Source organism: Cinclus cinclus, chromosome 4 (genome assembly GCF_963662255.1).
Source record: "Cinclus cinclus chromosome 4, bCinCin1.1, whole genome shotgun sequence".
Taxonomy (NCBI): domain Eukaryota; kingdom Metazoa; phylum Chordata; class Aves; order Passeriformes; family Cinclidae; genus Cinclus; species Cinclus cinclus.
In genome coordinates this window covers 8897687-8925209 of record NC_085049.1, presented here as the reverse complement: position 1 = coordinate 8925209, position 27523 = coordinate 8897687, and the positions used below count along the sequence as shown (strand labels likewise).

The window sequence follows — 27523 nt, the reverse complement described above, 5'->3', positions numbered from 1 at the left end:
CCAGCACTGCTCATTCCTTATTAAAGAGTGTCTCTATGAAATGCACAGTGTGGAAGCAAATACCAAAATCACTGTGTGTCATCTCAACATAGTTGACACAATCCAACTTACAAGTTACTATATAGAAAACATTTCTGGGAAACAAAAAAAATAAACAGTAAAACCTCTAATTAACATTAAAAAGAGAGGCAGGGTAGAATTTGATTAGATGTCTAGGGACCAGCATCATGGAATTGGACACCAACAGGTGCTGAGACACCATGTTACTACTATACAAAACAGGTCACCCTGAGCAACAGAGCACCTTAAAAAAAAAAAAAAAAGTAAAATGCTTTTTCAGATACTATTATCTGTGAAGATTTTTATTCTTTTGAGCCAGAACTCATAATAGCATCGTGAACTTCCTGGCTGCATTCAGGTTTCCCTGACACTTCACAGCATTCACCTAGGAATAGATTCCAGCAAAAGGGATCTGTCGTACTATGCCTTCTGACACCAGGAAAGGGAACTTGAAAGAAAGCTTCAGCCTCTGATCTCGTCAAGGCTCCCTCTTCCATAAAAATGCTGAATTGTGGCTGCTGCGCTAAAAAGAAAAGTCATTTAATGACCCATAAAGGCTCATTCTAACCAAATCACCATGTGTTTGTTTTGTAACTCCGAGTTACCTGGCAGCAGTCAAGCAGCATGCTGATACCTGTGTATTAGTGAAACTTGATAGCAACACTTCCCTTTTGATCACTCACCTCCCAGCTCCATCAGTCTGCTGCTCTTGATTATTTTGCAGGAGGGTTGTGAAGTTACTGGCTGTGCCTTACACACCAAAGCCTAGCATAGCCTGTAATCTTATGATTGACACTTACACACAGCAGGTTGAAATAAAAAGCCTGAAATTCCTCAGGCAGGCATCTTAACTCTTACATCACAGGTGAGTGAACTACTGAGCTATTACATAAGCATTCGAACTGAAACCTTAAAGCTATTTGTTCACAGCACCTGAGGAAATAATCTGAACTCTCAGACTCACAACTTTAAAGCAATCCCAGGCTCATTTTGGCATCAAACTCAGACCTGCAGATGGCATCAAAGCCTACAGGAAAGTAGCATTTCAAGCATGCCCATTCCTTCAGTATTTTTCACTCCCTGGAAAGGCTCCTCACCCTATCATCATAACCTTCCTGTTCTTGGGCATGAAAGCTCTTCTCAAACACACCACTACTGATCCACTGTACAGTCAGATTTAGGAGCTAACTCCAGTTTCACAGCTCCTTCCTGAGCCAGGTCCAGAAGTGCCACACATTAGACCACCCTGTTTGGATCCAGCCTCACAGATCCTGTCAGGTTTGTGAATATCACCAGATCCTGCAAGTGATCCACTGGGATGGCTTTGAAAGTCTAAGGGCTGCCCCTCTAATTTAGGTCAAACACATACCTAGGCCAGTATTATACCACTGGGTGCACAAACATATCCTTAGTGATGAGTATACAAGAGGATCACTCTGTATTAGGACAAATTTGCTTGACAGGTCTTCAGCAAACAGGGGCTTGGAAAAAAAAAAAATCACACTGCACTGACATTAGCATTCTTAAAAACTACTGATGGTTCTGGTTACCAGTCTTATCTTTCTTAAACCCACCTGTAACTTGGACTCCACAATGTGTTGCAAAGCCACATTCTGTCTCTTGTACTGTACAAAAAGAAGTTGGGTTGGATTTTTTTTTTCCACTGAAGTCATTCTTCGAAGACCATTGTTTTGTAATGAATAAAGACAAGTTATTTCTTCTTCCCTTTCTATACCTCTAATGATTTTTTAGACATATCAAAATGCTCCTTAAACACCTTTACATAGCTGAAATGTACTAGTCATAAATTAAGCTGCCCAATATCCTCAATCATCTTTACTACCTCCTTCTTTGAGCAGTTTTTAGTTCTACATAATCTTTTTTGAAACAGTACAGTGTGAACTGTATAATGACCATAAATGTAAACTACAATTTATAGAGAAGCACAATTTAATTTTAAAACATTAGCTTTCAAACATTAAAATAGCCATTTTGAAAAAGGTTGGCTTTATTTATTACATTTTTAATCAAATACCTTACTTAACTAAAGTCTCAGCTACAATTAATTAGCATACTTTTAATTACTTTTTACCTAGATTATAATGATTTTTTAAAAACATCTACATCCCAGTTGGTGATGAAGGAATAACATCACATACAGGTGAGCAACAGCAAGCATAACAAGCAGCAGAAACATACAGTTATTACACAGAGAAATTACTGGGGTGAAACATGAGACTAGAAAAAGCAGAGCAATTCAAAGGGATGAAATATGTCCCAAGAGAGCTTTCTTTAAAACATTAATATGAAACCAATACAATTTTAATTCAGTTTGAAAAGCAGTAAACAACTGATTTTAAATAGGAATTTAAGGTACATGTACTGTAGCTAGACTGCTCTGACCTTTATCACTGCAACAAGAACAGTAGAGATATAATTTTTTTTCCTCAGGGATAGGAAAATATAATTGACCTCTAATGATGGAATACTCCCTTCCATTTTAGAAAACTGCAAACTAAGCATTGATAATAGCTCAAGGCAACCTAAGCCCTTGGTTCTTTTAATCTCCTACATTCAAATGATTGACTTTTAATTGACTAACTTCTGTTGAGGAAAAACAGTGAGGCACCAACACTGTCAAGAAGCATTATTTCACCAGGTCTATTCAGTAGTTTGTCTTTAACCAAGAAACTCAAGTTAAGATTCCTTAAGCATTAACACTCAGAAACTTCCTTAGCAGAACATTTCTTCATTATGAAGGACATTGACATAAAAGTCAAAAGTCTGCCAACTGCTTTGCTGGACAAAACCAGAATATGTGTTATTTAGACATACGTATTATTTTAATCATAGGACTTCCTAATGTACAGCCTAAAATAAAAACAGTACACATGAAATGCAGAAGAAGTTAGTACCTTTACAGAGGCTAACTTTGAAATTCAGCCCACCTTTTTCAGCCAAAAAGCTAATTCAGAATATCTTTTAAATACAAAAAGTTCTTCTATGGTTCTCTTAGGTTCAGATACAGACTGCTGCAATTCTGTTCTGTAACACATGCTTTATTATATTAGGCTTATTTTTCCAGCCACTTCTCCACATACCTTCTGCAGATTATCAGAGACCCATCCAAACACAATAGCTTCCAAAAGCAGAGTTCATCCTGAAAGATGTATTACTGGGGTAGACAGTGGACACAAGAAGACTGCTGTCAAAGCTCTGCACTTCAAACAGGACCATCCCTCTTACACTTACCATATGGTGTAACTGCTAGCAGATTAGAAGTGAAAAATGAGAAAACAAGGAGAAGAGCTGTAGAGGAGGGAATAAAAGGGTCTTGCTAAAACCAGGAAAGGTCTTGGAAAACCAGGAAGCAAGGGTTAGCACTTCAAATATATGAAGGATGAGACAAACAGTACTTTAAAGATATAAATACTGAGAGCCATAATGACAGGTAGAGAGACAATTTTTTGTTTCTTCAAATATTAATAATTTTATTTTTCTTTTTAAACAACCTAGTAAAACAGTGCCCATTCCCAAAGTCCCTATAGGCAATTAGAACAGAATTAGTTACTGATTATTAAAATATAGGCTCGATGGCAAAGATAAGAGTCTGGTAGGATCACAACAAAAGCAATTACTTCTACAAGGGAAGAGATCAATTATGAATACAACTGCTATATAGTCACATTTTCATTTTTATCAGTCCTATCCCTTTCTTTGGTAGATAACTGAGGTCACCTTATTCATTAGGCATTGGCATAATTGTGGGTTCTCTCGTTCTGAATCTTTCCTAATACTCCTCTTTTAAAAGCTTTTAAAAATTTAACATTAACTTCTCTGACACTTGAGGGGCAGATACAAGACCACTGCAGACTGTATGAGTTTATGGTGACTCTCATATAGAAAGGCCAGGAGCTACATCTGTAGCCTTTGGCTACAGAATACATTCAGCCAGTACTTAAGGGAACAGGAACTACCTAACAGATGCTTCTTCCAAGAAAAAAACTTACTGAAAGAGGCTGAAAAACACTGTGGTAGAGAAACACTAACAAACAAAAGCAGTGCCTGACATTTACACATTTAGGAGTCCATAATAATTAATGTAATATATCCTAAACCTTGATAGCTGTACAATACTTGTGGCTTTAAGAAGTCAGACATCTGGCAGTGCACGGTGCAGAAATCTGGCACTTCCCATGTCAGCCAACACGGATGTACTGCACCACTGCAAAGTAGCATCACATGGGCTACATCACCTGTTCTAAAGTACTGCTTTAAAACAAAACCAAAATCAATCTCGGCGTCTGGATTTATACATTTGTATCAAAATATGCAGCACACATAATCCTCTCTCCATATACACACCGTCATCTGGATTTTTTTACTTACAAAATGCCTTCTTTTAACTTTGCATGAAGATGTACAATTGACATGCTAAAGAAGACAATTCTGAGTATTCACTTGGTTTTTGTCATGTTCACTTAGAAATAAAGCCAAGCAAAAAAAATACATCCAAGGTAGAAGTTTACCCCAGTTGAAGCCAGTACTAGTATGAATATAAAGAGTCTATCACTGCATTGAATGCAAAAGGTATATGTACCTGAGGCCATCTGTTAGCATTAAGTGAAGGTCAGTTAACAGGCTTGTCTGCCTGTAAGCAAGTTTATCTCAGACCAGACTCAGGCATTTGTCAAAATCACTATTTCACAGACCTCTCTCAATGCACACCTCCACTTTAAAGAGAAAGAAATAGCAGAAGACCCAAACTAACCATTTTGATTAACCTTTTGTCCAGCTGTAAAGATGTATAAGTAGTTTGCACATGCTGCATGCAAATTCATCTATTACAACCAAAACCAAGTGCTAAATTATCTTAATACGGTGAGATACACTGTTTCAGTAGCCTGGATGTTTGATTTCAAAGTAAAGCCATACCAAGTAAATTTTATTATTACATGCAACTATAGATATAGTCTTGATTCAAGACAAAGTGCTTCCTCTTCAGAATGAGAGACACTCAGCTTCTATTTTCTTTTTTTTTCCCCCACCCTTTTGCAAAAAAAAAAAAGAAAAATTCACCTCCACCAGTTCTCCTCATTGACATAGGGGGTCAACACTGAGCAGCTACAGAACCAATCTTACAGCCTTCTTTGGCAAACAGAGTCATAACAGACAAAAAGCTATTCAGAGTACTGCAACTTTTTATTCTTGTGTCATCACCTTAATACTCCTCAAACAAAATCCTGCAAGTAAGCTACAATATAATGTAACTCTCTTAGCCAATTTTACAAGAGGAGCCCTGCAGTTCCCTTTGAAGTGCATTGTTAACTGCAACAGTGGAAGTTGCTCCATAAAGCTTTGACCTGGAGAAAAGTTTTCCTAAGAACCACAGTTAAGGGTGGGGGGGGGGGGAAACAGCTTTGGATTCAAAGCTATTTTTTTATCCAAAACTGATTTTTTTCGCAATTTTTGTAGTGAACTTGTTCACTACAGGGAATTTATGGTATAGAATCTCCACCCATCAAATTAACATTTTCATTTGTAGATACTGTGCATTTGATGCACATCACAGATACCACACACCTCTAAAACACGAGTATATGCTGTAGCAGTTGAATTTAAAGTAAGGCCAGGAACAGGACAAAAAGAGATACTGAAAATGTCTGATACTGGTTTTACTTTGGGGGCCTCAATTATTTGCCAGGAGACTGAAAAACCTGAAAGGAGTTTTGCTTTCATGTAGAAGCATGAAACAGAACAGATCATCTCCAGAGCATAGAAGCGGTTTGAAGAGAAAACATACGTAGCAGAAGAGAGAAGATGGCTCTTGTAAACTACAGCAAAACCACTTGATTCATGAAGCAACTGATTGGATTGGAGCATTACATCTGGAAATGCCAACTCAGTCAGGCAAATGGCCAGCTCCTGACTGTGCAGACCAACTTCACAGTAGCCAGCTTCTTCAGCAAACACAAACACTACCGCTCTGTACTTAGTCTCTGTGAAAGCAAACTTTTAACAAACAAATTCAGCAAAACATCCCACTTAGCTCCACTAAGAAATGTATTAAATGCTCTATCACCTAAGGATAAAAGTTTATTAACAACCTTGTGGTTAAGACTTAACTGAAAGCTTCAAAAATAACTCTGAATCTCAAGCTACAATGAAATTTAACCTATTTCCATTTTCAAACGGGCAAAAAAAAAAAATCCATGTAATACCACAAACTACACTACAAAAACAAAGGGTTTTGGAAACAAGGGAATCAATTACAGCATATCTTGCACATAACATTTGCTTCCATCGCAGTAACTCCAAATTCAAACAACTGAAAGCGTAATACAGCTTTTACACAATGCTGGAGGAAACAGCATTGGTGGAACAGGATGTGAACAAAAGTTAGCTGCCAAAGTCTGATCGCCACTACACCAGCACCTCATCATCTATGTTATTTTTACCCATCCTAAAAGGGAAAAAAAAGAACCCATTCATTGTAACTAGAAAAAAAAAGCAAACCAAATACTTCATGGTCAGAGATACATTATTATTTCTTCCAACAGAAGTCATCAAAAGAAAAAGACCTTACCCCTTGAATCATTTGACATAGCACATATCAACATCTCTCTCCACCACATACAAATCCATCCATCCATCATACACAGCTTCCCAGTTCTAAGACTGGCCAGCTAGGAGGAAAGGGGAATGAGTGACATCAGGACATATTTCTCTGTCAGAACAAAGCAGGTAGACTGGATCCCCAAGTAAGGAAAACAAAGACAAGAGCCTATTGGAAACTTAATGAGTCACCAATACAGTCCCACTGAACAAAACAGTAAAAGTGACAGAAGCACGTAATCCTTCAAGGACAGAAAATTAAATAGTCCAAAGACACATTTGTCCTAAGAAAGAATAAAGTGCGAACACTGTAGAGACAGAAGATTGTTCCTATGTGGTGCAGTGAACAAGTGTCACAAGAAAAGATTAACTGGACAGTGACAGGAACATGAAGGGCTAGCAGAAAACAAGAAGGGGAAAACAGAGAACAACTCCTGTTCTTATGTGTAAGATTAACAGAAACTTAAACCAAAGATGCTGGTATCAGCATCGTTGGCGATCAGACACATCTGGGAAGGGAAAATAGTCTGATGGTACCGAGGAGGATGTGAAAAAGACTGCCTATAGATAGGACAATGATGCAGAAAGAAACCTCGGCACAGGGGAGAAAGGGAAAGGAGACCACAAAGATCAGAGAACTGGAGGGACACGAGAGGAACACCTGGGCTGAGCAGGTCTTCCACAAACCAGGGGCTCTCGGGGCCGGCAGCCGGAGTGCCCGGCGCGGGTTCCCACGGGACACCGGGCGGCCTTGCCCGAAGGATGCTCAGCCCGGCACCAGGGGTGGGGACGGTCCCGGAGGGACGGTCCCGTGGGAGGGCCCGGCCCGGGCGGGTGCCGTGCCGAGCCGTGCCGGGAGAGCCGCCGCGTCCCGCAGGAGGGTTACGGAGCGCCGGGAGCGACGCGCGAGAAACGCACGGACAACGGAGGGGTCAGGGGGGAGGCTCCGTCCTGGCAGGTCGGGGGTCTCCGTACTCACTTTTTGTGGGGTGCCGGGTGCTTGTCCCTCCTGCCAGCCGCCGCGGACTGCTTGGGCCGCCGCCTGCGGGCCTGCAGGGCCAGCACTGCCGGGAGAAGAGAACAGCCGGGAGCCGGGGTGAGCGGCGGCGGCGGCCACGGCGGCCGCGCAGCCCTGCCCGCTCCCTCCCTCCCTCCCGGCACAGCGCGGTACCTTTGCGCGAGTTCATCGCCCCGCGCCGCGCGCTGCTCGGCGGGCGCGCCGCTCCCCGGCTCCGCTCCCGGCTCCGCTCCCTCTCCCGGCCCCGCCGCCAGCCGCGACCGCGCACCGGGCACCGTCCGGCAGCATCGGCACCGCCGCCCCGCGCCCGCCCCGCGCCGCCGCCGCCGCTGCGCAGGCGCGGAGGAGCCGGCGGGGCCGCGGCCGGAAAGGCGCGGGCGGGGCGCGGCGCGGCAGGTGGCGGCGGGCGGGAGGGAGCACCTGAGGCGGGAGCGCCGCCGAAGGTGAGGATTGTCGGGCTGCCGAGACAAACGGGAATTAATTTTGTCGAGTATTTGGGTCGCGGTCGGTGTAGAGGAGTGATCCGCCCTGTTGCTGTGCCACGTTGGGAGCTGTGGCAGGGGGGCAGAGCCGAGAGGCGTCAGGCTCTCTCCACGGCAGCAGCTGGGGCGAGATCAGCTTTAGCTGGTCCCGAAACCTGTGTGGGGTGAGATGCCAGAACCAATTAACCTCGTGGCCAAATCCAGGGAAATTAGATTTCCTTAATTCTGATTCTCGCTAAGTTGTTTGATTAACATCGCACACAACTCTCGGCAGTTGTTTTTTGTTTTTTTGTTTTGTTTTTTTTTTTTCCTGCCAACAGCATCGTGTGTTGTCCATGGTACCAGACACGGCTCAGATTTGGCATAGTAATGACCCGCTGAGCACTGCCCCTTCTTACTTGATCTGTGCACAGCAAGGCTCAGTGCTTGGCAGCGTTATGACTGAATTTTTGTGCCATCTGCACCTTAATGCCTGGGGCCAACTATGATCAGGGTCATATCCAAAGCTCTAGTCTAAGCGTGAGTTTTGTCTGGCTTATCTTCACGTGGCACTGGAATTCCAAGGCATAGTAACTGAGGGATAACAGGGGATGGACATTAAATTTTGAGGCAGAACTGCTCCCTAAGTGGCAACACAAAGAATCCATAAGGATGAAGATCCTAAAGGCAGCTGCAGTCAAGACATGATGAGAGTGAAGGGAACTAGCAGTAATTGCTAGTCTTAAGTAATTGGATCATTGAGATTTCATCTAGATAGAAAATTGAATCCCTAGGTCTGGTTAGTTCAGCTTACGAGGGGTAGAGCCACAGAAAGATAGACAACCCAAAAAGGAGGCACTACAATGCTTTTTTGTCTGACTAGAGAGCCTGGTGAACAGAAAACAATAGGATCATGAGGTTTCTAAACTGCAGCTCTTATAAGGCACCCCAGCTGCATTTCTAAATTAAAACATTTTCTGTGTCCCATCCTCCATCATAAAAGTACACAGGAAATAAACATTTCCAGTATAAACTGCTACCAGTAATGTGCAACGCTGGTTGGTTACATTTCTCCCTTACTGTAGTTAGTCTTTTAGTTCAGTGTGATAGGTTAGATAACAGAAGGCTTTATTGAAATTTTGAAGGCTTCTGCTGAGAAAGTTTAGGTGCATGAAAAGTAATAATGGCTGAATGTTAAGAAAGCAGATTATGTATTTACTCATTGTTTCCAGGCTAAGTTTAACTTCACTGGTTAAATTGTGGGCCTGCCTGAATACTTGTACCTGTGTAGAGGATGAGAGAGACAAGCATGACAATGGAGAAAACAGTAAGACTTGCCTTTTTTCTTTGTCAGGGCAGTGCTGCATTAAAGTTATCTCGTAGCTATCGTTCTAGAGCAAAAACCATACCAGGGTCCTGATCATGTTTTCAGCAATTTGTGTGCCATTCTATTTACTTCAACGGGAGCTTTATATGTACAACTGATTGGACAATTTAGTCTAAGATAAGTACAGGCAGCTTTGCTTACATCAACAGGATTATAAATCCACCAGGATCTAGAGTCAGGAAGGAATTTCCCTCACGAGCATAATGTCAGCAACATAATCAGGGCAAGAGAACAATCTGCCAGCACACAGAGAAGGGAATTGTTAGGATGAGGTAAGTGTATATTACACACACAATTTCATTCAGTTCTAATGAAAGCATATTTTGGGACTGTATTTTATCAGGGTTTTGTTGTTTTCTTCCTCCCCTACCCTGCCAAGCATCACTCAGAGGATGATCATGCAGAAGTGCAAAAAAATCACTGAGAATCTCTATGTATGTATAGAGGATTACCATCTGCAATTAACTCACTGCAGAGTCAATTAAGGTCAGGAGAGGCTAAACATATTTCAGAAAATGAAACAACAAAAACCAACAAACCCCCACCCTATTTCTCAGGGTCAAGAGAATAACTCCCTGAGAACACAAACAGTAAATGAAATTTTAGAAAATTAAAATAATAATTTTATTTATGTGCTTGTTAAGAAAGAGTCTACCCTGTTTATTTGAATCCACTCATTCCAGGGAAAGCTTCCATCTTCATTTAAATATGCATCTTTTTCAAAAGGAAATAATGAGCTAAGAGAGGAGACAGGGTAAATAGCGAAAAGCAACATTTGCAAAATCAGTGTGCAACTTAAAGGTGGACTGAGCCAGAATGTATCTGCCTGTCTCTCTCTGAATGCTTTATGGGAGCAGGTGTCTGTTTTGTCACAGGGATTACCATAGAGCTCCTTCACTCAGGGGAAAGGAGCTCTGAGGTTCAGGTGCTGTGACCTATGCAGAAGGGAGGGACAGCAGCAGATTTAGGTGATCTTAGGTGCAAGCATCAGGAGAGAAGCAGAATTAAGTATCAAATTATGGAATGGTATTTTTGCCTGTCTATAATATAGTTTGGACCTGATTGCCACAGATACTTGGTTTGTTTCCTTTTAGACCTAGCTTTGAAATATTCCCTTACATATGAAGACTAACTTTTCCTTTTGTACAGAATAAGAAGTTGCCTAGCAGCAGTCCTGTAAACATGATACTGTCATCCATCTGAGAATAACTGAAAATTCTTCCTTCAGCAGAGGGATGTTAGAAAATTTTGCCCTGATTTCTGTACCACTTCCTTTTAGCACTGCTTTTCCCACTGTGTAGTAGCATGGGCTCATATCCTGATTTCTGCACGTTGCAGAAATCAGGATATGAGCCAACTCTACACTGCTCTTGCACAAAATGGAACAAACATGAAATAATACATAAGGCAGAGGAAGGAAAAAAAAACACAACATGATAAGTGGTGGGAAAAGGAAAAAGAAAAATGGAAAAAAAAGGAAATTCCCAATTACAGACAAGGTCTCATTAATATGCAAGTCCAGCCTTCTCATCCTCTCGCCTTTCATTGTTGTCTCTTGTTCCTTCAGTTCCCACCCCCATGCTGAATTTAAGTACGACACACCCAAGTAGGCATACAAACAATGAGTCTGTCCTTCTCTTGCTCACTTGAAGAATTTTCTGTCTACCGAAGTGGGTTTTTTCCTCCTCTAGTATGTAAACAAAGCAAAGAAGACAATTCTCAGCTTGGTTTTGAGCAACACAGACAGCAAATTTACAGATAAGAAGGATTAAGCAAGAGTAACTAAGTAGCCGAGTTTCTTGTAAGGTCGAGACTATTGGCTCAAGAGTGCCTAAGTATAACCAGTTAACATTAATAGGAGCATTGCACAAGTTAAACAAGAAAAGCAAGCTGTTATCTCGGTAGTGTAATGAGAAAAAATAGCAGGAAACATGAGTTGGGATTTCCAGAAAAAAAAAAAAAAGGATGTCAGGAATTCCTCAGTTTAGATTCCTAATTTTCTTCATCTATAAAATGGTACAGTGCATGCCAGCTACACAGAGTTTACTTTGGTAGAGAACTCTTGTTTATCAAGTTATTTTGGATTACTAATAAAAGAAGAAAGACATGAAGGACAAAGCAGACCGGTTTAACACCAATTTGACATGAAATTAGAGACTAACCTGTGCCCAGAAATAGCTGCATCAACCCAGATATGTATTGAATGTTGTCTAAAATAGGACATGAACCGAAATAGAATTAAAGCAGACTCTGGCAATATTTTTATGAAAATATTTCTTCTAGTGTTGAAGCACTCAGGTTTTCAGAATGACTCATTCTAGCTTCCCCCATTACTTCCAGCAGTCTCCCAAAACACTTCAATTAAACTTCCTCCAGTTTCCTGGGTCCTTGTCTTAAATTTCTTGATTAGACTCCACTCCTGGTTCTCAGCTCTTTACCCAGCTTGTCCTTCTCATCTTGACCTGTATCATCTCCTTTTTCAAATATGTTCTTTTTTTTTTTTTTTTTAATTCCGTTTATACTGGATGATTTCTATCTTCATGCTGATTAGAGGTTCAGCAAGGGAAGAAAGGATCACTGAAAGATGAGCAACTGCTCTCAGTTTCCTGTTCAACCTCAATACAAGTAATTGTAGCAAAAGTCTCTCAGCAGTGATGCAGTGGTGTTTTGGATTCAATGCTACTATTTCTTTCTGACTGGCAGCTATGCAGTATGGTCGTGCATGTGAATCTGCTAAGTAAGCGTGGAATATTTTCAAACTTAATTATTAAACACATGTCTCCAGCATGCACAAAATGCTGTTTTAAAAGTCTCATGATTTTCCCACATTTAAACAGATTTTCCTAAGGATTTCAATGTCACATCTTTGATATTAATGCCTCTTTTCTATGAAATCTCAGCCTCCTACTCAAAGGTAGGGATTGCCAACCAGTGAGATGAGAATCCATTACAAATCTGATGCAGGGCTTACCCTGTTTCTCTTTCTCTTGACTTGGACTATACAAACAACAGTCATAATGAAAACAATAAGGGATAAACCATAAGCTTCAGCATAATGTAAGAGGAAGCAGTGGACTCATTTTCTCTGGAAGAATAAAGCTTCTTTCTTCCCTGTAACCTCCCCTGTACTTTTACTTGATACAAGATGTTTTCACAGCCTTCAGAAAAATCAGGCACCAGCTGACTAGTAGGATGATGCCATGTTATGTCAGTAGTACCCCAAGCAGTCCTTTCTTCACACATCTTGCAGTGTGACATCGCTACAACGCCCTCGCCAACGCCCTTCTGGGAAATGAACAGCCATTACCCCTCTGCTGCTCAGTGAGGACCAGTGCTCCTTTACAAACTTTCACATTACAATGCATCCTGAAATAAACTTCTGTGAGGGGAATGGCCAGTAAAGAAGCACTGGCCAAACGAGTTTGTCTGGGGACAGTTCCAGAGCTTCGGTCTTGACAGCACATTTGTCCTGTTTCACAGGAAGCAGCCGTTTGGTAAAGGATGGCTCAGTTATGCTGGCAATGTGCTTTAGCAGCTACAGTTATCACTATACTATTGTTTGCCATTAATGCACAGAACATTGCCTCTTTTGCTTAGTTAGTCTTGACTACATACTGAATCCAAGGAACTACTGGGCTAGAGGGGTGTTCCCAAGAAGTGGCTGAGGATTCTTTTCCTATTATCAAAACAGCATTCTTTTAAAAGTAGTAATTATCTCATTACTCAGCATGGGATGTTTCATTCCATATGATTAAAGTTTTACAAAGTTAACAGTAACTGGATCTTACAAAGTGAAATGTCAGCCAACTTCATAGTCATAGGCATTACCAGCCTGGTTCATAACTGGTATGGACTAGCCCTTCAGTTTCATTCTGTCTGGATAGGTCTATAACATATCTATATGTAAAACAGCTACAGGAGTTTTTTAAAAGCAGAAAAATCTTACAGCTAATTGTTAAAATAAAATCAGAAATAGTTTAACTTGTTAGCCAACCTTTTAGTCTTCCAAAAAAACACCCATGAATGAACGTTGTTATTTTCAAAGAACTGAAGAAAGACTGATTATCCACCTCTAGGCATTCGAAATTCCTTGTGCTCCTACTATAAGACGTGTAACATCAAATCACAGTGAAAATATTCTAAACAGTCATCTATATTCATTCAAAGCACAGAGAATTAATCTACTGCAATTGGGCCTTGTGCATTGTTTCTTAGAAATTAATTCCGTGGGCTTGATTTTTTGGGCTTGATTTAATCATGTTTTACGCCCACTTTGCCATTCATTGTAGTAACACAAATGACTGTGGTAGGAAATATTCACATGCTTTTGCCTTCAGAGCTGCAAACCATTATAATAAACATTAAGAGTGTAAATATTGTCACCAAAGAGTATGTCTTCATTGCACTGTTTACTCAAGTCAGACCTTTAAAATCACTGTACTGTTAGAATATATTCACACAATAAGTCTGTCTATTTATAGTAACTTCTAAGCCATGAAGATTTTTATCCATTTTCCAGGGCACTCAGTGCCTTACTAGATGGGCTACCCTGGTACAGATAAACCACAAAACTAATGAATTATGTCTATTTCAGTTCCTAATGAGGAAGAAATCCAGTGTAGGACAATGATTTCTTCTTAGTTCAGACACCTGACTTCAACTTGTTTTGAAAATAAGGGGTTTTATTTTCTTCAAACACTAGTTGCAGTAAAACAACTAGTTTCCTAAAACCTCCTCCTCTGTCCTAACTTGTTCATTTTTCTTAAAGTAAGCACAAAATTGCAGAAAACTGCAGAAAAAGCAGAATGGCAAGAATCAATTGCAAAATGGTGGTAGAATGTGTATCTGATTAGTTGATGGTAGGATACATCCAAATCAACATATTTACCAGTATGCTTGGCCCTATTTGCATTCAGTGGAATAATGCACTGGACCATTTATATGGGAACAGAAGCAAGAAATGATACTGAAAAATCAATACAACCACAGCACGCCTGCAATCCTGGAAAACTCAGGAGAACAGAGTGCCTTTTCTGTCTCTTCCTTTGAACTGTAGTTTAAATCCATGTGGAAATAACGATGATGTTGAGGGTTTCTTGTACGTACCAATTTATCTAAGACTGTTCTGATTATAACAACAATGGTTGGATTTGATGATCTTAAAGGTCTTTGCCAACCTAAACAATTCCAGGAGACTATGATCTCTGCCTGCCCTGATCAAAATTTTGAATAAGGCTCCTTGTCCTTTCTTTTCCCCAAAATAATACATAGTTCAAGATTAAGAATTCTGATACAGACTAAAGTACTGTATGAAATTATACTGGGAATTTACCAGCAAATAATCTTATTTGCAGTGAAATCAGTCTCAATTGCAATGGAAGTCTGCCTTGCCAGCATACTCTTATCCTTTTCTCTAGAGTTAGCCTGGTCCTCATATAGAAGAATTACATGTGTCCAAATAGTCTCTCATTTCAGGAGTTAATGATTGGCTACTACTCTTTAAAATTTGGAATTGCCTAGCCATCTGAAGAACCTGATTATGGGAAATACATGTCCCCTGTATATCACATAGAACCTGGTAAAAACGTAGGCACCCCTTATTGGACTGACGGGAAAGAGCAACTCAAGAAACTGTTCTTGATTTTGTAATATGTATTCTAATTTTCCAGTTGTTCTCTAAACTATTGGCAACTACTTCTCATCTGTCTTTCAGAACTCAAGATGCACCTTAGGCCCATGTCAAAGGTTTCTTTGCAGTAACTTATCCTTGCATCTTTGTTAGTTTTGTTTTGTTGGGTTTTTTAAATTGTTGTTGGATAAGGGTCCTTTTTACCAAATGTGTATCTGACTTGGCCCAGAGAGAGAAGAAAGAAAAGAACTGTCATCCTGTAACACTTTGTATCATGCTAAGCCTTAAATTAATATTTTATGTGCTTACTGTGCTTCTATTTCATCTCTTTTTTCTGTTCAGAAACAGTTGTATCTCATGCTGCCAATGTACGGAGCCTATAGTATTTCATATTAATGCATTCTTACACAAGGAATCTGATGGTTAGGGAGGCCCTTGCTGAGGGACAGGAGCTGTCAGATAAAAAAGACGTTTATGAGTTAAACATCAGTGTGCCATGAGACAAACAGCAGTGCCATGAGACTATATTAATCAGCTTGAGATCCCAGACTGGAAGAGGAAACTTTTCGCAGTATCCTGTAGATCATTTTAGTCTAGAAGGCAATTAGCCAGAGAGTAAACCATAGAACAGGTACAGGAAGTTCTCTCCAACAATTTCACTGACCACTGTGATTTTCCTCATATTTCAGCCATTTGTAAGACTCATCAAGCAAGAACTGGGAAAATACACAGTTGAACATTAAAAGGATCCTGAATTATATATTATGCTGAGGCTAGCTAAAAATAAATCTGATTCTTATCTTTTTGGCTGGAGGGCATCCTGTGAACTAAAAGAGACAGGAGACCAGACACAGCAAATACAAAATTATTTATTCACTTAACACAAGTGGGACTTAGCATGGGCACTCTCTGGAACAGTGCTTTAGTGCTAGTGCTTGCGTGACACTCACAAAATTCAGGTGTAGATAAACAGGTAGGCACTTGGCTCTCACTAAGCATTTAATCCCAGCTTTCAGTAAGTTTAATAGTTACCAGTTAAACCACGCCTAGAGAAAATTGTTAATTCCATAGGTAAATTTTCACCAGTTGGAATTTATATTGGATTCTGTGCACGCACACCCAACAGGATAAGGGTCCCAAGAGGACAAAGGAGACAGAATTTACAACTCCTGTCCTTAACCAAAGGAACAGTCATACTATGCCATCTGCTATCCCCCATACTAATTAATACCTGCACAGGTTATAATGTGATGATGCTGTAATTCTATCCATTTTACACAGTGGCTGTTACCAGTTCTGTTTCTGTGTGAGTCTGTCCTTTGGTAATGGCATGGTTTCTGTCCCTTTGGTTTTGAGACCTGCTCCACATCAGAGTTACCACTTTGCTACCTCTGCTGCAGGAATTTCTTAAAGTACAGCTCTTTTTACCCCAGTCTAAAACTGATACAAACTGTTCTGCCTCAAAAGCTGTCCAATGTGAGTGGACACATAGATGTACTTTATTTTCTTTTTCTGATTTTTAATAACTCCCTGCTTGATTCTTTTATTATCAGACTTACAAAAAGTGTTTATCTGTAAGAGTTTGCCACCCTAAATTATCTTTTTCCCTGTGCTCACCCTAGAGGACCAGTAGAAGGTTGTGCAAGTCTCCAGCTTGCTCACAGCATTCCCAGACACAGCTGTCCCAGAAGTCTCTTTTTGCATTGCTTAAATGAAGTAGCTGTACAGAAATGGAGAAAGTCATGTGAAAATAGGGACTTAAACTGCTGTATGGTCCCTCATGGAAAATGGGTAAGCAGACAGACAAAAATAGAAGTTGTCTTGAAGTGTGCAAGGCCACAGAATAGTATTACAGTGCACATGCTGCAATTGATGTTCACTCTGCTACATAGGTGGGATGGATACCAAATGACTTTATCCTCTTAGCTAGGCAGATAAAACTAGACTCGGGGGACTTCAAGAATATTTCCTAACACAACTTTTTCAGGAAGAGATTGCAAAGTATAAAAGTATAAGCCATGCTTCCTCTCCTGCCCTATTTTTGGACAATGGCCTTGTGTAACTCTTAATTTTTCCTCTCTCTCTGAGAAGAAATGCTTCAGAGTTTCATCACAAGAATTTTAGGTTTTTGTTGTCAGGGACAAACATGCCTTCCTGAATTTTTTAAAATGCCCACTGCAGACAAAGATCCAGGTACAACTTGCCTAAGCAGGTCTATGTTAGCTCTAAATGAGCTACTCTGGGTATTCTAGCAGCAGCCTGCTATTGGGGACCTGTGGTTACTCTGTGCTAAATTAGCAAATTAATGAACTAGTAACCTAGAAAATTAGCAGGCTACACTGCTGGATAAATGCAAGTCAACTAGTTAAAATTAACTTACATTTATTAGGACAATCTGTAGTTACTCAAGATCTACAGAGCAAAGAACTGTATCTGGGATCTTGGACCTTAAATTACACTCTGCCACGTAGAATACATTACAGTTTCATTGGCCAGTAGACCACTGAGTCGATCTGAAATTCAGGACCTGGAATCCCCAGCTATTTCTCAGCCTTACATTGAAATGAAATCCCCTCAGGCTTGACCTTCTCCACCACCTGGTTTCATGGGTGGAATAAGAATTGGGCATGAGGCCAGAAAGAGCAGTGCTGTGCTCTGATAAGGTCTCTGATCTGGAGGAACTAAAGAACTAGGGTTTGGTTACACTGAACAGCACAACGCTTTGCATTTTAGACTGGACTTGAGAAAGTTTTGACTGTTTTAGATTAATGTGTTGAATACTGTGTGTATAAAAAAACATTTTTATTTTTTTTCTATATTTAATCACTGCTTAATCATGCTTCCCCAGCAGGCAGTAAAACACTTTAGATTCTTTCCCCTTTTTCCTTAAAATAGTGTACCATTAATTTCCTGTTTCTTAAGGGTTATTTTGGGGGGGTTTCTAGGCTTGACCTCTGGATAATCATCCCTCTTTTTGTTTAGCATCATTTCACCCCACCTATTTAAGCAGTTAGACTTTAAACATCTCTGTTTTTACTACACTCATCTTTTAATGAACGTTTAATTTAATTAACGAGGTCATGGCACCCTAACTCCCAACTTCTGTTTGCAATGCCCAAAAACTTTGCAAAAAAGCTATCTGAAAAGTATGTTTGTTGCCATGCTGCATTTATGTTTGTTTCCTAAGTGATACAACAAAGACATCTATTAATGAAGAGCAGGCACTCAGTTAACCACAGACACAGTTTTTAAATCAAGTAGCATTTAATTAAATTGGAAAATCATCCCTTTGTAGGGCCCAAAGTGTGGAACCTAAATAGAGATAGATGTCAAATTGCTCTTCTTTGAATAAGTACTACAGCTTGCAAGACAGTGATTTTAAAATGTCAAGAAACACTAGCACCAGAACATTTGAAATGCCAGAAATTTTTAGTTAAGTTTGTAGAGTTTTCATGCTAAATAACTTATTCATCTCATAACTCATTTAACCTCCTTCTTAATTTCTTTTTCTGAAGTGGAAAATTATTTGTTTCTAAGTGCAAGCAATCCCATACTCAATTAAAGCATCTACAGGAAACATCCATAAAGCTATCTTTGTTGGTTTTTTACTCCTGTTCTCATTTTTAGTGGGATTTATATTAGTATTTTCTTAGCATGTTTTCCAAGAAAACAAGATTTGTCTGAAGGGTTGGTCTCCCTCTGATATATTTTTAATTAATTGCCTGATTTCAAATGAAACTGGCAGTTGGTTTGTCTGCCAGTTATTAAGTCTCAAAGTTACTGTGAGGACACTAGGGACAGCCACTACTAATGTGTCTCTTGACAGCAAATGAAGGAGAATTGAGAAGCCTTCTACTCTGTTTGGCAGGATTTGAATAAGTCAGCCCATTCTCCTACTGTGGTCCCAGCAACAAACTGGAAAAAGGCAAGCAGAAGCTGTACAAATGATGTACAAATGACTAGAATGATGTACTAATTACTAGAATTACAAGGTAGGGGAAAGGCATCTGAGGTATAGAAGGGAGCTGAGGGTACTGGAAAGAACTACAGGAAGCAAAGGGAAAGACTGGAAGAATATTTTTGATGGCATCATCGTGGGAAGTTGTAATGAACACAGAATACAAACTTATCAAAAAACAACCTACATTGGTTTTACTACTCATGAAACACAGTAGTGGTTTCACAGTTCAGCACTGTCTTATTTTTAATGGAACCTATCTGAAGATAAAGTATTTTTAGCCAATGAACACATTGTGATTTATGTGTAAGAGAGTTTTGAAAAGGGACATTGAATCCTATGCCGTTGTTCTGATTGAGAGATGGAAGAAAAATTGCAAATTTGTGATTTTAAGATCATACTTTCTAATTTGCACCCAGTTCAAGATCTTCTCATTTACTCTGTCATGGACCAGCTGAACTGCATTCTTCCCAATGTCTAAATCTGATCATATTTTTACCAGTGTGTAAAAATATATCTGAAGTTAAATAAATAGAGATATTTTGTGGGTATTCTTAGCTCAGAAAGTACACCTGCCTCTAGGTGAGTTACGTGAACCCTCTAGACTTAAAGCAGAAAATCAGAATTTACCATCTTGTTCTTTAAAGCAAATAATGGATTTGATAGTCTGAGCTGCAGCTTTGTTTAAGGCACATTGTTTCAGCTGCAGCCATGCAGTGACTCGAGCTGCCTGCTTGTTGAGCGTGTGTTCATATGGCAAACCTTGCTGAGAAAAACTGAGCATGCCTTCATCAATATGCTGATATTGAGCATGGGGGGATTCCACCTACTTGCCCTTGTAATTTTTGCAGTTTTTTTAAAAGTTATGAAAAATCCTGAACCTAAATTCTTTTAACTTGTGTATAGCACTGTTAGCTGGTTACCTGGAGCTGATCTAGATACCTGGAGCTGAACCCTTCTGAAAATCTGCCTGCAGTGTGTTGTGGGGCATTTTTTTCTCAGTATCAGTTAAATGACAAATTGAACTGTGTGCTGCTGGAGGATGCAGATGCTGTTCACACGCTATGTAAATGCATTTAGTAAAAATACACACTTAGGAAGGTTTTTTTAAGGGACTGAGTGTATCTAAGGAAGTATGTGATTGAACAGCTCTGTAGAGGGATGCTTCAAAATGCATGAAGAAGCTTTGGTGGTTTATTAGACTGTATGGTTGGCAGCAAGAGAGAAAACATTGGAAATACAGTGTATTTGTACATGATTATTCACGTTGTAATTGCCACTCTTATCCTCAGCTGTATTTCTGTAATGGGAAAAGTAACACCACGAAAATGAGAGGAATTACTATTTGTAGAACTGCAGTGACTAACAGTGGCATGAAAACTTAATGGGCCTATGAAAGAACACTCTGTCTGCAGAGGAGTGTGCTGTCCATAGGAAAGTCTGTGCACTGAAACTGCCCACACAGGGCTGCTGCGTGCTGTTACAGTGCAGCAGTGAGCACAGTGTTTCTGTGGAGGCTGTTTACCTAGCTCAGCTATCATGCTTTTCAAATGGGACCTTCTTACTGCACTGGAAAGAGTTTTTCACACTTTCTCAGTTTGTAAAACACAGTTCCAGACCCTATTGTAAGGTGTGTAGAGCCAAATAGCTGCTGATTAATGCCTTCTGTTCTGTGCCTGGATAATTTTATGGATTACAGTGAATAAAAGGCTAATTTGTCACCTAAAACATATATTGATATAAATGTGATCACTTTTCTGCACTACCTAACTTGGGTTAATGGAGTGTTGCTTCAATGTATTGTGTTTCTGGCATGTTCTGACTATATCTATAATGTCTTTGTGTGGCCTGAACTTCCTATTCATTACAAATCAGTGAACAGCAGTAAGCAGTTCAACAAACAGATATTTCTTAAGCTGCCAAACTCAAAGCCTGAATAACCGAAGGAGAAGTGCAATCAGACCTGCCAGCTGTAAACAATAAACTGTTATAAAATGCAGAATGGCTTACAAATAAAATAAAACTGAAAAGTTAGGTTGACTTGCTACTCAGCTGTAGCTTATGAAAACATTAATATACAAAAGAATGAAAGCAGCACCAGTGCCTGGTAACATCTCCCTGCTTTTCTTCTTTTCTCTCTTTCTGTTTCATGCACAGTGCAACACACTACAAGCATACAAAAGGAAAGGGCTGCAGGGTTCCCTGAATTGTTCCAGTCAGCTCTCTTCATGTTTGACTGCTAACTCCCATGCATAGAGATTAGAGGGAGACTGGAATAGACTTTAAAATCTATGAAGAAGCTGAAGCAGCAGCAGAGCAAGAAGTAGGTGTTCATTGCTCCATGCAGAAGCCTGAAAAATGTACAGGTACTTTCCCTGTTTGCCCCTTCTTTTCACCTTCTATCTGTAAGCAATTATTCTGAAATTTTGGGGTCTGCACACACTTATACCTGAATTTGAAAAGATAATGTCAGTTTCTTAGTTAATTTTTTCCTCCAGAATCTGCATTCTTCCAAATTGCTTTATCTGTTCTTTCAGTAGTTTCAGAATTACTTTGGACATAATGTTATGTGCTGCACATTTCCATTTGATTTTCTGTAGCAGCATCTACTGAGGCTAGACAGGAAAATGCCCAGACTTTCCAACCTGGAGCAGCAGACTGCAATGATAGTCTGGTCATTTTTTTGTGTGTGTATGTGGTAGAAACAGATCCACCTTTGCTTTTATTTCTACAGAATAAAGTCATCAATCCCAAATTTTGTATCATTGTAGAATTTTTACCTGGACCCACATCTGCAGGCAGCAGGCAAATACTGGTCAACAACAGAAAAAAAAATACAGTATATTAAGATGTTAATTTAGGTACTATTTTAAAGAAAGGTTTTTATTCTTGGAAAAAGCAGTATGACTGGCAGTGAACCAATTATCAGGGAACAGAAAATAAGGAGCTGAGTTTATTAGTCAAGGCTGTCTGTCTTTCATAGCAATTCATCAAAAACATGGATGTACTGGAAGCCCTAGAAAGATGAAAAGGTATCTTTTCAGTCCTGGAAGAGGAGACTGTCCTTTCAAGGATACAATGGTGCTTTTCAAAAGAGCAATGACTGTGAAACTTGTCCAGCAATGGAAGGCTCCTTTCAGAGCAAATCTCTCTCTCTCTCTCTCTCTCTCTGGAGCTTTAGGTAGCTATTCTCTGACATTCCCAATTGACTAAAATTATTGTTGCATAAAATAGCTGTAAATATTACATCTTTAATATCAGTAAAAAACAGGGGGAAACCCAGATAAATTGCTTAAGCAACCACATTCTGAATGGTGTCTGTTGAACCAGGCTCCTCCCTCACCACAAGTTAAGAAGAGGAAGAAAGAAAACTCTGGACTTCAGTATTGAGGGCTTGCTTGTCTTACCCCAGCTCAAACTGTGACTGCCCAGCAGGACTTCAGCCAAAAACACTTCACCTCTCATTCTGTTTCCCCTGTTTTTTTCTATTCCACTTCAACACACAGTTTCCACAGAAACAGAGCAGCACAAATAGCACAGATTTTGGGTGCCTTTCTGGAGGAGTAAATGTAACTAAACAGTCTGCATATAATGTCTCATTTTGGTGAAAAGCTTTATTAGATTCAGAGGTTATATGGATACTGAAAATTATATTTAGAATTCTCCCTCTTCTTTTGCAACCTTGTGTAGTAACTCCATGGATTGTCTGACAACCTGGCAGCAGAAACATTAATCTAATATTCTATTTATCACTTGGTTTAGGGGTTTTTCAGATTTCTTTCCTCCCTAATATTCATCAGCAACATTGGCAAGTCTCTAACAGAAGAAACAGAATCAGGCAAACCACTGAACCAGCCCTCTATCCAGCTTCCACTGTGCCCCACAGCCAAACTTAGTGTTATCCTAACACTGCACTTATTTCATAGCTACAGGGTAATTTTGTACACTGAAAAATACAGTGAAGGTGGTTGCTCTCAGAACATATTCCATGTTCCCAGCTGACTACCTAGCAGGTACCTGAGAGGTCCTTGCCTGCATAGGACACCTTATTTGTGTGCTCCTAAGTATGGATGCACTGGCCCAGTGAATGCTTAGATGAAACTAGCTGCTGTGAAATGACTCACTTAATATTACCTATTTCCTAGTTGAAATCATGAATCTTTTCTGTAACTGCTTCTACAGAGAAGCCTGAAGTCTGTGCTGTGCTCTCTTTGTTGAGCAGCCAGGAGGACCCATGGATTACTTTTGTCAGTGCCAATCAGTTTGAACAACTCCATATGTGAATGATGAAGGCCAGAGGTCTCCTTCATATATCTCAGTATCCTCAGACAGCAGGAAAGTGATGGGTGATAGAAAGGTGAAGGATTACTTGTATTCTGGATTTTTTTGTCTACATGCAGAATGAGGCATGTAAAGAAGGCTATAATCTACTTTGTGGCTGTAACCTGAGAGTTAATCAAACTCAGGTACCAGGATTTTCTGTATCTATGACGAGAAATGAGATTTTAAAGCCATTCATAACTCTGAATAAAAAAATATCCCAGGTATTCCCATAATCCATTTCAGTTTCACATCTGTGAATCTTTAATATGAATGCTGTGACTTCTAAATAGTTTTTAGTGGCCAGATCCAGTTGCACTGAGAAAAACAGGCATTTTACCAGGACCTTAATAGGGTACAAAATTTCACAGCAATAACAGTGATCAAAGGCAGCTGAAATAATTCATGGAAAACCCAGTGTGACAGCAGGTACAGGCAAGGCAGGCAGGCAGACATGTAAAGAGCACACTCTGCTACCCTGCAGGCCAGCACTGAAGCAGCATGAGCTGACAAGAGAGCTCATTTTCTCCCTCCACCTTTGTAGCCTTGGCTTTTTGGGAGGCAGCAGCTTTGCTGCAAGAGAGGGTCCCCCCCAGCATCACTCCCCACCCTGTGGGCAGCTCACACTTCAGCCTCTGTCCTGGCCCAGCTGTTCCCCTCCTCCTCCTCTGCACAAATACACAGGAAGGTCTTTCACCCCTTAAAGGCCTTCTGAGATAATTACGAATAGGGGAAGAAATAAATAATTGTTCCTCCAGCTCAGATCCCTGTATTTCATATTATATTTGCTCTTTACCATCTTTACAAAAGCTGAACACCGCCACTCAAGAGAGTTGATCAGTGGGTGATCACATCCTGCTGCAAAGCTTTACAGCACCCCTGAATCAGTTGTCTAATGGTGAAATTGAGGTAAAAAGAGAAAACATACTTCACACTTGCCTCCCGATCCTATGCTTAGGGTTGGCTTTTTATAGTCATATTCATTCTTAATTTAAAATCACTCTCTAGAGCACATTAATTGTTTTATAGACAAACAGACTTGGTCAAAAAAAACCCTCTCTGCCTAAAATTCTCCCTGTCTAAATAAGATGCTGTTCAACCTTTCTTCTATTGCCAACTTATCTACAAAAGGACATAGAGATGAATTTGAGAAATAAGCAGCTTTTTATTTTAAAAAATAATGGGTGAAGGGAAAAGGGGAAGAATCAACTTAAAGGTGATGGCCTATTAAAGTGCTATAAACTTTGATAATTTGTGTTCTCGGAAAACCCTTTTTTATCACTATTTTGGAAATCTGTAGGATTCATTTTGGACTGTTCTCAAAATTCCTCAGAGAACCTTCTCACTGAAATTGCGTTGTGAATAAAATTCTGTATTTAAAAAAATCCTCTTTTCATAATATTATATTTTTAAATTTTGCATGGTAATGAGTTATCACCCTTATTTTTTGCTTCATGCAAGGCCTCAAAATAAGCATGAAAAATGCAAACAACCTACATATGAAAAATACATTAGGCTTTTAATCGTCCTTTCATTTTAGTTCTCTGTGGTGCTATTAGTGACAGGTAAAAATCAGACCAGTTAAGTGCTGCTGGTGCAAAGGGGTATAAAATTACAACTTATCTGCCTGATTGTCTGTGCCCCTGGGAAGCATAAAACTGAGGAAGAGTGAGAGCAGTTACTGCTGCTCTATTTTATTATTTTTTTCTATGGACTGGGAACATCTCAACTTTGTACCTTAAGATTTTCAACGAGCATCTTTGGAGGAGATTGACTCAACATGCTTCTCACTTGCATTCTCTTCCTAGCCAGATTTATGCTCCCATCTGCTGAGATGTGCTATCCTGATTTCCCCTCCTGGGGAGCCTGAGAGTAGGAAGACATTACAAATTTATTACAGTTTGGTAATAGTTGGTCGTATTTTTTTTCTGGAAACAAACCTCCTTTAGGTTACTTTACACAAAGTTTCTATGGGAATATACTGATACATTGTAATAGAGATTTTTTTTTTTTAATTCTACCACCCAATGGATATATTAAATCGTTTATAATAGAAGGGTTTTTAGTTAAACCAGCCAGACGGAAAAAAAAATCAAGCTCAAGTTGCAGCCATATTATTATTTTCTTTTTATATTTTACACTATAACTCTGTAGAAGGAGCACTTGACTAAAGGAGAGAGAAAAGGGTCATGACTGCAAGTCCTTTGTCAGCTTACACTTCAAAACCATGTTCAGGGTAGATCATAACAGAAGGTGATTGACAAAGCCATCTTCAGTGGTCTCTCCTTGCCAGGGTGGATCAGTTTTATCTCAGAACTAGCATTTCCCTCCTTCCAGCCGCTAAACCGTAGGAAGGGTGATCTCAAGGATTTTGTCTGTAGATTCTCAGACACGGGCAGACAGTTCTTTGGTATATCAGAGAAGGCTTGTTGGTACTGAGAAAGGAGTAATAAACTTTTCTGAATATATTAGAAGACTTGGGAAACACATAGGAATGATCTTATTAAGCTATTTACCTTGTGGTAGCACCTGCAGGTCCTTCAAAATGCTGGTTCTTCAGAGGTACTTCATACTACTCCAAATTCTATGTGAGCTGATGGTAGTCGATGATAGATGAGCACAGTCAACAGGGAGAACTAAGAGAAGGGTAATTGTCATACCAAGCACAGTTGTAAGATACAAGCTACTTAATTACTGATGAGGATTTTGAAGACGAGGTACTTAATGTAGGAATTTGGAGGGAAAAAAAATAAGAATTTCAGCTAAGCTCTCCTGCACAAGATAGAAGAGCAGGAAGTAACATGACAGAAGTTGGACCAATGCATGGTAGAAGTCTTGCGGAAGGTTTTCCCCAGCCAGATATTTTCAGCTAGATGTTTTTGCCTGGGAGAGGTGAAGAAACAGCTTCCAACCTACCAGAGCCATAGTCAATGGCCAAAAGACAGCAGTGTTAAAGTAACACATAGCTCTTCTGTGTTGCCCTGCCACTCGGACAGCCTGGAGTTGGTGACAGTCCTAGCACTGAAGAAGTGCCATAATCTGCCTTGTCAATCACTAACCTCCTTTGCTGTTTCCAGTCCACTGTTCACCTCTCCTCAGAAGTGCACTGAACCCATTCCTGATATCCCTGCTAGTATCTAGTAGGTTAATTAAATTCCAAGTGTGAAGGCTGGACAGGGGGTAAACTAAAGTTATGTATAAAAGACAAAGATTTGATCCCCTAGGGCTTTATAAAATAAATCTCTATGGATCCATCTCTGCTCAGAACTAAGGAGAGCTGCATCTTGGCTCTTTGTTTTTTTCCTTCATGGGGTCTTTTATATGCTAGTCAATGAGCAACGCATGCATACCTGGGATTTTTTAAATCCCAAGCAAAGTACTCCATTGTGTTACTTTCTTATTCTACTCCAAGGGGGAAGTACAAGAGATGAGAAAGTAAGTTACCCGTATACATACACCAGTCCTTAAGTGTCATCACATAAGAAAACTGAATACAACTAGAGAATGAGAAGTATGAGACACTAAATACTGGTATAAATAGCCTGGCTAAGAGGAAGTCTGAGACAGGCTGGGATTGGGACATGACACACAGGGTCTTAAAAATAAGGACAAATCTAAATGTTGAAGTTAATGAAAATACCTTCCTTGCACTTAGTGCTTAAAATAGAAAAGAGGGTAGAAGATGACATTCTGACTATGTCATAAAAGACTGACAGAACAGATCTGGCCTGGTTTTTAAAGTGATTTGCATAGGTACAGTGGAGGTTTTGAATGGTACTCGAACATTCCCTTGTCCTGGGACTAATGTTCAATTAGCGCAACGTGTTTCAGATGCCGGGGACGCTCAGGACAGCCACCATCTCGTGTAGACGATTCCCTGCTTTGGCTGTAGCCGTCTTTTGGAACTTTTGTTCTGCACAGCTGCAGTTCTGTAAATGATCGCCCGCCTACCCTTCCACAGGAAGCCTGAGCAGGCCGGCGGTGACGGAAGCGTGAGCAGGAGCAGCCCCAGGCAGGTACCATCATCATCATCATCATCCCCGGCCCCGCTCCCGCTCCCCCGCCCGCGTGTCGG

The 27523-nt window shown here is 40.1% G+C and overlaps 1 protein-coding gene across 1 annotated transcript in view; it reads right to left on the bottom strand.

Annotated features, from left to right (window-relative positions):
- The window catches only part of SRPK2 (SRSF protein kinase 2), a 130540-nt gene extending 122591 nt beyond the window's left edge, over window positions 1-7949 (bottom strand). The window contains exons 1-2 of the mRNA XM_062490815.1: window positions 7847-7949; window positions 7655-7739 (exon numbers count right to left, since the gene is read on the bottom strand). Coding sequence (XP_062346799.1) covers window positions 7655-7739; window positions 7847-7862 — 101 coding nt within the window. The 5' untranslated portion in view covers window positions 7863-7949. The remainder of the gene's footprint in view (window positions 1-7654; window positions 7740-7846) is intronic.
- Window positions 7950-27523: the final 19574 nt, after the last annotated feature.